The sequence below is a fragment of the Athene noctua genome, chromosome 2 (genome assembly GCF_965140245.1).
Source record: "Athene noctua chromosome 2, bAthNoc1.hap1.1, whole genome shotgun sequence".
Lineage (NCBI taxonomy): Eukaryota > Metazoa > Chordata > Aves > Strigiformes > Strigidae > Athene > Athene noctua.
Window position 1 is genome coordinate 134,326,463 of NC_134038.1, and position 14,116 is coordinate 134,340,578.

Here is a 14,116-nt window from a genome sequence, read left to right on the forward strand (position 1 = left end):
CCTCTATTGTGAATGTTCTGGTCACTTTTAGCATAGTAAACAATAAAACACAATTAGCATGCTCTACCATTAGTGGCTTACACATACCAACACATTTATTAATAGTGACTGTCAGTGTTCCATAAATAACAAATAAATTAAAAACAGAACACTTTGTCTTCTAGAGATCAAAAAAATCTTTTACAAATACTAATTACATTCTACTGTTCTCTGGTGAGGTATGTATTATAAATGGGTTAAAATGTGTCAAAGTAATGTTAAATGACTTTTTGCTCAAAATTGTGCAGAGTGTATGTTAATAATAAAACCCAAGATGTTCATGCCTTATTCCTTCTGCTTCAACTGCTTGACAGTATTTCTTCATAGGATGCAATGACAGTTGAATACAACATGTGAAGACTGAATGTGAACACCCTTTTTCTATTTTTTTTGACACATTTAAAGAAAGGAAGATGTATGGCCATAGAATAAGGATGGAATACATATATTTCATATACAAAAATCTTTCACAAGAAGTAAATACAGTAATTATTACTACTAAACTACTAAAGTAAGAGAGCTGATAACATATAAAACTTTACTGTTTCACTAAAACAGTGCAGTGTAAATTAAAGCTGCCAATACCTAATGACAACAGATGAACACTGGGCAAGCCTTCTTCCAGCACTTTTCAGACCTGTGTATATCTGTCCCATCTCCATGGCTCCTTCCAGGCCAACCACTTCCATAAGCTGGTCACTTAGATCTGCAAAAGTCAAAAAAACCCCATTTTGTCTAAACAGCATTTTGACAGTGGTCATCTTGGCTAACAAGAATTGTCAGAAGACCAGCTGATAATAAAAGATGTGGAGAAATGAACTGGCAAAAATAATGAAGTGATTGCAAATTTAAGGTTGGACACATCTGGGCCTGTTGTCACATCATTCTAAAAAATCCTGACCAAATTTATTCTAAAATACAATAATCACCTCCATGGTTTATTATAATACATACATACTGAACAAATAAACTTATTATATGAGAAAACGGAGATACTCCTTCATTTAGGTTACCTGACATAGAATGAGATGTTTTTGCAGTTTAGAAATTGATGCTGACCATTGTTTCAACAGATATGTAAACTCTGGTAAGGGAAACGTCAGTGCTCCAGACCTGGTTGAATTCTCTTCTACACAATTCTTTCCAGATGATGTGTACAACTTTAATTCAGCCTTTGTTTGCATGCATTATTAGTCTTTAATTAGGAGACCACATATCATTTTTTGCATTGTATCTTCGTCTCAATTAGTGCACAGATTCAATGCAAAAAGGTCAGAAGAAAACTTTGTATGAGCAACTATTCATCTAGCTTTCCTTAACTTTGTAGTACTTGTTTGCACCCAGCTCTATAATTTTGTTTCACACTGCTTTTTGATGACATAGTATTCTGGCATTAAACCTCAAAAAAATACTTAAATAAATAATGTCTATGGCAAAATAAACATTAGTTTGCTTGACTTCAAGGAGCAAGGACAAATTCTGTCTAGAATTTCAGATACAAAAAGAGATACAACCACAAGCCTAAACAGTAATATAGCAGTCTGGTTTGAGAAGCAACCAAGCAAGGTAATGAAATATCATCCACAACCAACTAGGGTGTTTTGAATGAAATGTTTTATATGCTCCTGTTTAAGTACATGTTGCCAAGACCAGATGGAGAAGAAAAAAGAAACATTTTTTTTAGCCGTATATTACATGTGTTTTATAGATTGGCTGTTAATATGTTTCCAAAAGGTACACTATTTGGTGAAGCACAGCAATGAGCTAAAATGTTAAGAGTCTATCATCACACTGAAAAAAAAAAAGGAGAGCACATTACTCTTTGTATATTTTAAACCCTTCAACCTTTAATGAAGGTAGAATTTCATGCTAATTATCATATCTATGAGACTAGTCCAAAGTTTCAAAGGGAGTCTTTTCTGTTCGCTTCTTTGGGCTTTGAATGAAGGTAATTAACTGAAAGAAGTACTGTGATATGGGGGGGTGGGGGGAAGTATTAAAAGCAAATAGGATTTATGGTCTGGATTATTCTGCTTCCAACCAGAAAATCTGATACTATCCAAAGCCTTAATTTTTCTTCTTATGCCTTCTTAATATTCTCTGCTATTTTCTTTTTCTCATCACAGTGAAATCGGTTCCATATAATATCAATGAAGCAAAAATAATCCCTCTATTTTCCTATTAAGGAAAACCAATAAGATGGACAAAAGATTGAAATATAAAATATGATTAATTTTAATGATACATTTTTACAGTTTGCATCCCTGTAACACATGTAAACCCAATTTTGTATGTCCAGCTTTCTTCTGAATTGTTTTTATCTTAAAATGTTTTTCTTAAGTTACTTACTTTTAAACTTAACTCACATTTAAACAAATTCTGCTTTCTTGATAGCCACAGCGATTTAAATGGGAAAGTCCTATTCATTTGCAAAAGTTATTGTATTATAAAAGCACACAGAACTTTATAGATGTATTAAATCATTAAAATGTTTCCAGCCAAAGAAAACATCAAATTCTTATTCACTGGGTTATTAGAAAATTATTATTTTTTAAATGGGAGAATAATTAAGAACAGATTTTTATTACTGACAGCTCAGGCAACATATGCAAGATTCAGAATAGTGACATTTGCAGTGATATAAAGTTGATGCATCATTTTTCAATAGCTGTGAGATTACTGCCAGTAACAGCAGGTTACTAAGGGCCAAATCCTGCCCTTTGATCTCTACCACACATCTCAAAAAATGTGGTATATTAAACATTGGAAGATGGAACTGAACAATATTCTTATCTACCAAAAAGTGAAGCCTTTTGAAAAAAATCACATTTGTAGTGGCACATTCCCAAAGTAGGGTTATTTTAGGCCAAATATTAGTATTTTTAGAATCGAGCTTAATTTAGACATAACCTTCCTTCGGAAGCAGTAAAAACTAAAGCAAATGTAACATGCAATTATTGGCTTAGGGTTAGTTTGTGCTCCTGCCCTTGCTAATATATTTGACCTGATGCTTTAGCTTTTGTGTAGTCATATCCATTTCAACAAATCCTTGAGCTATATTGACTTTGACAAGAACTCCGAGTGAGCAAAAGTAGAAAAGGGAGTGTGTATATTTTAGTCTCATTCTTCAAAGTTGTAACATGGCTATAGGTACACTGGTTGAATATAAAAGGTCAAGACATCAATGAATGGATTACATTTGTTCTTAAAAGGTCCCCACCAAAGACTCTGAAAGAGACTAAGCTCTATTAAAAGAGATCAGGTCTTCTATTAAATTAAAAGATAGGAAAGGGGAAGTCATTCTTCATTCTGGCGGAAGGTTATCACTGATTTCTCAGAAAGATCTGTGCTGGCCTCTGTACTGCTCATCATATACCCCTAAATAATCTGGAAATAGAAGTAGATAGTAAGTTACTGAGGATTCAACAAAGTAAAGACAAAAGCCAATTATAAAAAAAAAGTTTAGGAATTTTACAGTACTGAGTAATGTGGCTATACAGAAGCAGCAAATTGAATACATGTAACTTAATGCCCACGAGAGGAAACCGAGCTAGCTACATATAACAGAGTAACTACAGATATGTAGACTGTTATACCCATATATATTACATTTGAAATGGGGTGTGTATGTCTGTGTGTACATGTCCATATATACATGCATATTTATTTTGCTGGGCTACAATTAATACTGTCATGCTGGTATTAAGGTTATGGAGTTACTGTGGCTACTTCTATGAAAATATCAGCTCAATTGTCAGTGGTGATCAAATTTCATCAAATATTATGATTAGTATCCATACAGTACAGAGTTTGTAGTTCCAGTCCACTCAGCAATGCACAGGAAGAAATAAAATAACTGGAAATGACAGAGCAACAAACATGGTAGCAAGTATGGAGGAGTTCTGTATGATAATTAATTAGACTAGGACCCTTTAGGAAGTAAAGAGATGAATAGAGGAAAGATGGGAAAATAATGAGTGTCACTGAGTAGGTGAAGACAGTATTGTAATTAACTATTTCTTGAAAGGTAAGAACCAAGGAGTATCACAGCACTTCTAGAACAAGTAGGAAATCCTGTTTATGCAATACTTTGTTATATCATGTTGCTGTAGTAGACTCTAAAATTCCCTAAATCACAAAATGTTACACCTTTGGTAGGGTGTCTTAATGGAACAGTCCCTGTAAGTTGGCTCTTAGGCTTTATTTTTAATCATGCAATACAGGTTGGTGTTAGAGGTCAGATACTGAGCTACACAAACTTGTAGGTTGACCTAGTATCACTGTTCATATTGTTTTATACATTTTATAAATTATAGACCAGAATAATGAATGCTGCCGTTCACTAAACATGATTCATCACTTAAACCAGCTCAAAACATGGACTTTTCCATGACATGTATCCCAAACTAGTTTTGAGACCTAATTCAGAAAGCCACTTCTTTTCAATCCTCAAATGATATTCTAAAGTTACACACTCATGTGTGCATCTGTGTGTGTCTCTATCAACTAAAGAGCAAAAAAATGTACCTCTTTTTAGGCATGTGGTATTTCTTCTGCATTCTACAGATTTTATTCTGAAGAGAAAAGTATCAGTTGGTTACTGTACTGATAAAATTCTCCAATGCATGCTTCACCTCTCACAATCAGTTTTAGGAGGTTTAGGTTTAGGAAACAGAATGTTAAGATTTTCAAAAAGAATTTAGCAGCTAACAGTGAACAACACCAAACCAGATGCTGTGCAGCTTTTCAGTCTAGCCAGATCATTCAGTAGCCTAAATGAGAGCTGAAGTCTCATAGGTAAGCTATCATGGAGAGCTTCTTGGTATTAGTGCTTTAGGGGAGTGTTTTTTGACTGGTGCCTTGGTGTTCTGGAGTCCGTTTGTTCTACTTTGAGCTCTGTGAAAGAGCTGAAGGCTCTCACTTGTTTTCTATGTGAATGAGCCATTAGAGTGTGTGGGAATGTTTTCACAGCACCATGCCTCTCCTGCCCTCTTTCACAAACCAAAGTACTTCACGTGTCTCCTCGTATTAGCCCTGTCAGTAAACAAAGCCAGCTCTCCCAGGAGAGCGCTGCTGTCAGCAGATGGTGACGAGCAAGCAGAGGGGCATCTGACCCCTTGCACTCATTCCCGATGGGGAGATAAAGTCACTAGAGAGATGACTGCCCATTTCTACCCATCAGGCAGCAGGAGAAAGAGAAGTCCAGAAACTTTCACAAGTAAAAGGCAAAACACTGTACATGAACATAAACCCTTTACAGCACTTCCTCAAGGCATGAAGAAACACACTTGAGGACTTTAAAGTTTCGTAGTCCCTTTACGTTAACCACTAGCTTGGCATTAGGTGAACGCTTCAATATTCAAAGTGAACAACATATTTGGAATTCATCTGTGAAGATAAAGCAAGGAAAGCAAAATGCTGGGGGGGTGGGGGGAAGAAGCATGATGTGATTAGAAATACTGATTTACATAGAGAACTTTCCCTCTGTAATGGAACTGGTTTTGATATCCAATTTATCTTTGCAATATATAAATATTGCTGTCCTGGCAAGAGATTGAATGACTCTATTATAACTTGGGGTTACTGCACTCACTCAAGCACATTTGCATAAAAACACTGTTGGTCAGTGGTAAATCTGTCTCTGGCAGCAGTTTGTCTTTGAAAAGAAGGGGCTCCATGGCTTACTAAATGTAATCAAACCCTAGTAATCATCACACTGGAAATTTTTTGGTTCCAGTTAAAATACTGGATAAGAATTTGAAAGCTGGTATGATGCCAGAGGATCCTTGATAAATTCCTGAGCTCAGTGCTCTGCACCACATGAATGCTTCTGTATCTTCCTAGAACACGGCAGGCATTAAATCTACTGTTACCCATTATGCAGGAATGTGGGGTCGCTTCCATATGCAGGGATGGGGACTGCTGTTGTATAAAATGCTAAAAATGTGTTTAATTTCACAGTTTTCTCTTGGTTTCAAATGAATGGCTTTTTCTAGATTCCTGGTTACATGAAATCAGTTAACTGAGAGCAATCTGTACATCCTGTTTTTTGTTATGCTTTGCTTTAGAGAAGCTACCTCAAGTAACATATGCCTCAACATATCAGAGTTGTACCTGGAGGTCCAGATGACATCAAGGCTCTGTTTTGTTACTAATTCACAGATACATAACTAAAGACAGATCTTGTCTTCAAGAATATATAATACATACAAATAGACAAAACTTTGGGGAAAAATAGTATTATTATGCCCATTTTATAAAGTGAAAACTGTACACAGACAAGTTTAGTTCCTAAAAAAGGTTTGTTCTCATATTCAGCTGGATATATTGTGTGTAGACCCAGAAGAGTCATAATATTATTTCTACCATGTAAAGTTAAGCACAGTTGCAGAACTGACCTGGCCAAGATGACACATGAAGTTTGTGGCAGAGACAGGAAATAAATCAGCAACTCCTGAATTTTAACCTTCCACTTCTGAAAGTCTATTCTCCCTCTTAATATCGACTTTGAGGATATATATTAAGTCCTACATCTATAGAATCTGACCCAGTTTTGAGTATTTTGCATTGCAGAGTTTGCTTGTAAACACTAAAAATTTCAGGTGACTCCATACATCTATTTCACGCCAGTGTCAATTCTCAAGTCTTTACTCTCGTCTTCATATTTTTTTTTCCTGTTTTTAAAACAAAACAAGCTAAGCCTGCCTCTTAGCACGAAGAAAGGAAGATATGTCACTACTGTAATTTTCACCCTGGTGAGATAATCAGATAAGGTGATAATAAATTAAGCAGATATTTTAATATATATATAAACACACATGAAAATGCACACACATTTTGTACCTATGTGGTCATACACACATATGATATCTACCCATATTTATACATGTGTGAGAAATTCAGTACATTTTTGCTTTGCCATCTGAACTGATGATGCACTAAACAGTTTTAATGAGGTAAGAATGCAAGGGTGCTATTTTTGACACTTAAAATAAACGCAATCAATAAAATCATCCCTCTGCCAAATTCAGTGGCAAAACTCTTACTGACTTCAGTAGATTCCAGATTTCTTCTTCCAGTATCTTCTGTCTTGCATTAGTCTAGCACAGAGACTCCATCCTCAGATGGAATCATTTAAAAGATACAGTTCAGCCGACTACTCTGTAATGGACTTTTTTTGTGTATATAATCATCTCCTGACTCTCATTAATCATTGAACGACAAGTTTCCCAAAAAAATAAGCGGGCAAACAAAGAAGAATCAGTCCTTGTAATTAAATATTTTACGAAACTTTTTAATGTGCACAGAAGGCCTTTGTAAAACTTTTCCTTAAGTGAACTTTTTTTTTCCAGCTTGATAGGGGGAAGGAGAGGAGAGTTCTTCATAGAAACTTTTTTGATTAATAGTAAAAGAAGAAAAAAAACACAAAAAAACAACCCACCCCAGAGCATTTAAATTAAATCACTTCCACCCAAAAACTACTCCCAAATACCAATGTTCAGATGTTCAACATTTGAAACAAGAGGTTTCATCTTCCAGTTCAGGAGATCATTATGGATCAGTCTTTTATGGTAAAGCTTGGCAGACAAAATGTATTCTTCTTCTATAGATTTATGCTTTTAATAGTTTGAGGTACAATTGCATTGAACATGCTGCTGCACCAAAAAGCCCCCTTTTATTTTAATCTATATTCTTTTAAAAGTTATTTGTTCAAAAGGATTTCACTGTGTTACTCTTATACCCCCTTCATCCAACAGAACAAAAGCCGTTCTATGAAAGGAGTCTAAACTTGGACAAACCGTAAAAAAAAAAAAAAAAAAGCAAAGTTCCTCTCTGTTTTTATCAAATTTGATTGCTGCAGCTGTTCCCAGTTTCTGTATTTTAAAAATAGCCTTATTCAGTGCCTTGTTGGCTAAAGGCCAGAGTACCATTAGAACATGCTGTACGGAAAACCTCTATTCAGTTACAGATACAGAAATATATTTAAGATCAGTGGGGGTCATCTGCAGCAAACACTTGTATGGGGGAAAATGGAATTTTAATGTGCTTGGACTGCTCACCACTTTTAACAGATATTTAAGAACTTCAAACCGGATATCTTTCTATTTGTATTGGTACTATCGTATTACTGAGCATCAGGTACAATACAATATGAGCAAGTCAAGATCATTTCAACTAACAAAAATAGATCTAATTCTCAGATTACTCCTTAGTAGTTCTGGCATTCACTTTAAATGGCTCCTAGTAATATTGGATATTTGATTAGCCTATAAAAATGCCACAGCCTAGAAAAGAAAAATACAGTAATATTGATGGAAATGTAGAAATCAGATCAATGAAAACCAGCTTTGATTTGTACATTTCTAAGAGAACTAGTACTAACAGGGGATAAATGTTCCTTTTCTGCAGGGTAGCAAACTCTAATAATGGCATTATCCCTATATTTATCCACCAAAGAGTTTTCTACTTATCTCCCAGAAAGACATCTTCATTCCATTTACATGAGTATTAAAACTCCTTTTGACTGAACTGGTAGTGATTTTGGTCCAGAAGCTCAGAAACCCCCCAGAGAGGATCTTCATTCCTCTTCGTCTGCATGAGAACCAATTCCATTTGTGTCCTCCGCCTTGCTAGTATTCCATGGTGTTTGGTGATCACAGTATGAAAAATAGATACTGGTTTGAACAACAGCAATGTTTAGTTATTAAGGAAGAGCATAACCCTGGAAAAGTATTCTGAAAATCAATGAGATGCATCACAGATCACTTTTAGCCATTTCTGACTGTCTAGAATGCCTGTATTAAAGTATTCAAGGTTATGTATTCCTACTGCAGCTAGGGGAGGAGTCTTCAGCATGGTAGAGATATCCAAGGTTGTTATTTGAATAGGTACTAACAGGAAAGAAAACACAGCAGTGATGGCTTAGTGGCTGGCTGGCCCCTTAAGTTTCCGTGCCCTCACTTAAATTACCTGGGTTAATTTAATTAAATAAATGCTAGAATCACACTTTGGATTGCAGTTTCAATTACAACCATTGTCCAAACTATCTCTTTTTACAGAAGGAGCATCAGACAATTGACTGAAGTCAAATCCAGTGAACTCTGGGGCAGGTATAATCTAAGTAAATCAGGCAATCTTCTTAAACTTCCTGCAGTCATTGAAAATAAAGAAGCTTTGATTTAGTTTCCCACTAAACTAAATGTGTTTGGTGTTGTCTGAGGCAGCCAAGGATTTCCAGGTCATTCACAAAGGGCTGCCAAGCCAGACACAGGAGCAACAGAAGAAGCAGATGAAAGGATGGTATCTTGAGAGGAACTCTAATGGTGTTAGGAATTTATATATGGAGAACTGTAGAAAGCTCAGAGTTTTCTCCAGACAGTGATTCAGAGAAAGAAACTAAGAGGTCTGTTTTTCTGGAGGAACATGTTTTTCTCTGTTGACAACTAAAAGGAATCTTGGGAGACAAGCTAGCATGCTTGCTCAATTTAGCAGTGTATCTAAAGCTAACTTTCTACTAAATCTAGCACCCCCTCACTATCACATGCGTCGGCTCCTTTGTGAGGGCTAAGGCCTGCAGAAGTGATACACCCTCTACTTACTCATTGTTTGATGGGACACAAGTGTGCTTGCGACCTCCAGGACTGACCTCCATGTATGTGAGCAGATTTTCCCAATGCTTAGTTTTCTTAAATTTGTTCCATTCTCATAATTTGTCATTGTGGGGTTTGGTCTCTGCTATCTAATCTAATTACATACAAGCAATTGCAGATATTTTTCTTCCTATCTGAACTACATGCATTGCTAAAAATTCAGTATTTTTTGTACTAATGCTCGTTTACAACAAGACAGTTCTGGGATATGCAGAAACCTTTGTTACTGGAGAAACCAAAGGGGGAAATTACCTCTAATAGTGCTGCAAGAAAAATAAATGTCTGCTTTGATGTGCCTTACATAGAAAGACATTTCAAAGGATCACAAAGAAATCAGAAACAAATTTCTTATTATACCTTTCAATATTTTAAGTATTTATGACTGACATCAAGCTATTTTTCAATAGCTTTTCTCAACAGTTATTTACAACACACATAGGAAGAAAAGGTATTTCCATAACCATGATCAAGACAACTACAGAAGAGTACCAATTTCTTCGCAAGGATAGTATCAAGTCAGCTACAAGTATCACAGCAGTGAGACAAGTTCATTTTAGTGCTCTGGTCCCGAACAGTATCAAACAGAAAAAACAAACTTTATTTCATTCTAAACAAGAAAAGATGACTTGCAAACAAACTTGGATCTGGTTATAATTTATTTGGTTACGAAGTTCTGCCACAAAATGAAAGCCACAGTCTTTTACTAAAAACCAATCTGAACACACACTATTCAGCTATAACTCCACTTATGAAGTTTCAGGTATTGAAGAAATACAGAGGCAAAGTTCTTGCCTAGAGTTAACTCATTCTGAGATCCTGAGCTGAAAAATCTATACTGAAGTGTGGAGCTTTACTGAATTTGTCTTTAGAGAGCTTTGACACGGTAAGAAAAATTATAAAACTCATGGAGTTTAATGCAAAATAGAAGACCTAGAAAACTAAGGGAATGATTCTCATCATACTTTCGTTCTCACTTTTCACTCTCATTTTTGTTCTGAATGATGCAGAGTAAGAGAAAGTGCAGGAGAAACAGATGAGGAGATCAGTTGTACGAATACATGTGCATTTTAGTTGTTTCCAGACAGGACTATGCTAAACCTGAATATGGCAATCCTACTCTGAATAGTAGTCATCACGTCTGGACTTCCTCAAAGAAGTTCTGCTGTAAATTCTGACCAGCTATGTTCAGACAGTTCCAAAGTGTAGACAAACCTGGTTACTTTTTTTTTTTTTTACTATGTACCTTTGTTTAAATTCTTTTTCTAGGCATCAGGGCCAAAACTGAAATAGTATGTATATAGGATTACTCTTTTTCAGTTCAGACACATATGAACTTGAGAAGTTCCTGGGGTGAATTTAGTGTATGGGATTCTAGGTGGGCCATACTGGGCCATGTTGTTGTGTTGTTTATGTTGTTCTACTGTATGTGTCATTTGCAGAATATATGCCATATATTGTTTGCCAATACTTCTAGGGAGAGTTAATATCCTTCATCATGCCAACTGATACAGAAGGAAAAGACACTTTTCAGACTGACAAGTCCTGCCTTCAGTCTGAAACAGAAGAGCAAACCTCAAAGTGAATTTGAGTTTGGAGCAATCATCCTAGGTTTGTTTTCATTTTACCAATCAATTACACACCGGAAAGTAAGGGTGGGAGAGTTGCTTTTTAGTTACATGTGGAAATTAATCTGGAAGGACAGAAGATATTTCATTAATATTTTGGAATTTTCACCTTTCAGGTTACTTTCAACAAATGGCTATGAGACAAATTTTTAAAGGGCCTTAATTCTGGTCTCTACCCAACAAATCATTTAAGCATGGATATTCAGGATACCAAATGGACTACACACATGTTTCAAGCATGACTGCTAAGTGCTCTGTTTATTCGGCCCTATCTCTATGGTAACTACTTTATGGTACATGATTTCAGAATACTAATTATAAAACAATATAAATAAGGTTGTGTACAACAAACAGGTTTGCATTTACATATTTGAGGCATCTGAAAATTCAGTCTTACTTGTATAATATAATACGTGATTGACTTTGAAAAATATTTTTCATCATTGTAATTCATGCATGGTAATAGTAGCTGGATTTTCTTTTCCGTAACACCACTTTGCACTAGGATCAGTAGCAGAAAGGGAGTGCAATATAATACAGGAATTAAAGAAAGTAGAAGATGCAGGTGCACTAATAAATGGGTGGCCTTTGCATTACAGTATTTATGTGTGCTATGCCGAGCTAAACAGAAACCTAGATGCTACACATAAGAAGTGGCACAACAAGAACATCTGTGTTGGGGGACTGAACTGGCATGGCTAACACCTCCAGTGCCAGGTGCAAAGGAAATTTCAGTACAGCTTGAGTAATTTTGACTGCTAGCATCTGTATATATCAGATTATCTCTCTTCTCCATACTCCACTAGAGTATTTGTATTACACATCTGGCTTTAGATTCTAGCGTAGCAAAAGACATATTCTAATCCTTCCACTCCTAAATTTTCACTTTTTTTTTTTTTTTTTTTTTTTTTTAATTTGGATCTTCCTTTTCATAGACGTGTAAGTCCAGAGTTTCTAGTATTTTCTAAATGTATAATTAAGGAAAATGAGAATTTTTCCCTGGGAAAGAAAGAAACGTTAAAGGAGGAATTATAACTTTGATCTATTTAAAGCTGATCAAAATGCCTGTAGAGAAATCTTTTCCTTTCTAAGACACTAAAGTTGGACTAAAACTTCACATTTCTCTGAAAATATCCATTCTTCTGAGGAATTCTAGATTTTCATGTAAAGTCACTTTTAAAAATCAACCTTCAAACTTAAATGAAAATTTTAATTTCAAGTGACATACCTGATTCATAGAAATATTGATAATATTTGGTAGAAGACTTGAAATACTTGAGAGAATGAGACAACTGGCTGAAATGTTTGCTAGGAGATGCAAAACCAGTTGCTTTTGATATACTCATTGAAGACAAATCCTAATAACCTTGGAAACATGTGAAATTCTGGCAGAGCTCATTTAGACTATGACCTACTGTATTAAGTGGCTCAGGCTCAGTCTTTTGTTTCTTAATTAGGCAAAGACTTCAAAAACCAGTTGCTGTATAAAGCTAAAAACTTACAAAAACTACCAGTGTTCATGTTAGTTCAGGTGGAAGTCAATGGTCTGATCACCATTACCATGACATCAACAAAAGCTGAAGCTGTTCCCAAGAAAGAATTTGGCACAGAATGAAAAAAAAAAATAAATTAAAAAAGAAAAAAAATATGGAAATATAATAATAGTGAGAGAACAAAATCTACTCATGTTGATGCACTCTTACTGTGTCTGAACCACAGGTCTCCATGTTGTATTTGTCCAGCACTTTTAACAAGACCTACATTTCTATTCAAGACAGGAACAAATGTTGTCAATAGTACAACTGGACATATTGAGCTTTGGAGAAATATCTTCAGAAATATTTGTGGAAAATTATTTCTTTCTCTTGGCAATTTCAAATCACCTCCTTCCATCCCTAGCCACTGATTAAACCTCTTGAATATGTCTAATAAATAATCTAAAAAAAGAAAGTACAAATTATTTTAAGTCTACTCTTCTCTGGGAATTGGGAGTTTGGTTCACCACAGTGTAAATTATCTTTCCGAAATTCTAACAAGGTGCGACAAAAATACAATAAATACAAATAAATCCACAGGGAAGGGACTCAAAAAACACTACAAAAACTTGAATTTAGAAAAAAAACCTGCTATAACAAATTTGTAATCTCTAGTTACTCATCTTTTCTTGTTACTTCAGTTCTAAAGCCAAATTCTTTCATTAGTTTTTGACCTGATATGAAACACCATCTGGCAAAAGCATGTTGCAATTCTACATAAATGAAATAATTGGATGGTTGCTTCAAAATACATTTCATAAATAAGTATTATTATACATTAGCAAAATTAACTTCATTCCATTTCAGAGCTCTATTGCTGAGCTATGACTTTTTGTGTGCCTAGAGAACCTGGGATTCCCAGGCAGTCTTGCATCTAGTCCTAGGCAGTCATGAGCCTGATGAGCTTCCACAGTCATACAGTATCAGATGCATATGTCCATATGTTTCATTTGTATTTATTGTATGGATTATTATTATTATTACTACTACTGTTAGACAAGGGTAGCACCACAGACTCATCAGAATCACTGCCCTGGAGGACGAGATCACAGCCTAAGGGTCCCAACGGATCTGCAGCAACAGATTACAAACCATATGGCTGATGCGGTTATCTTATAATAGGCCAAATGGCTGTGGCTATTGAGGAGCCATTTCAAAAGTGGATCAGGTGTCCCTGTCAGGAGATATCTCAATCACACTTCAAAACATATTTAGAATAATCTTGGCCCACCAGTTACTTTGAAACTACTACCACAAAGCTGCCAAG

The 14,116-nt window shown here is 35.5% G+C and overlaps 1 protein-coding gene across 5 annotated transcripts in view; it reads right to left on the minus strand.

Moving 5' to 3' along the window:
• The window catches only part of DGKB (diacylglycerol kinase beta), a 360,852-nt gene that overhangs the window by 13,893 nt on the left and 332,843 nt on the right, over nucleotides 1–14,116 (minus strand). For all 5 annotated transcript variants that reach the window (XM_074898029.1, XM_074898032.1, XM_074898031.1 and 2 more), the window contains one exon: nucleotides 625–745. In XM_074898029.1, coding sequence (XP_074754130.1) covers nucleotides 625–745 — 121 coding nt within the window. The remainder of the gene's footprint in view (nucleotides 1–624; nucleotides 746–14,116) is intronic.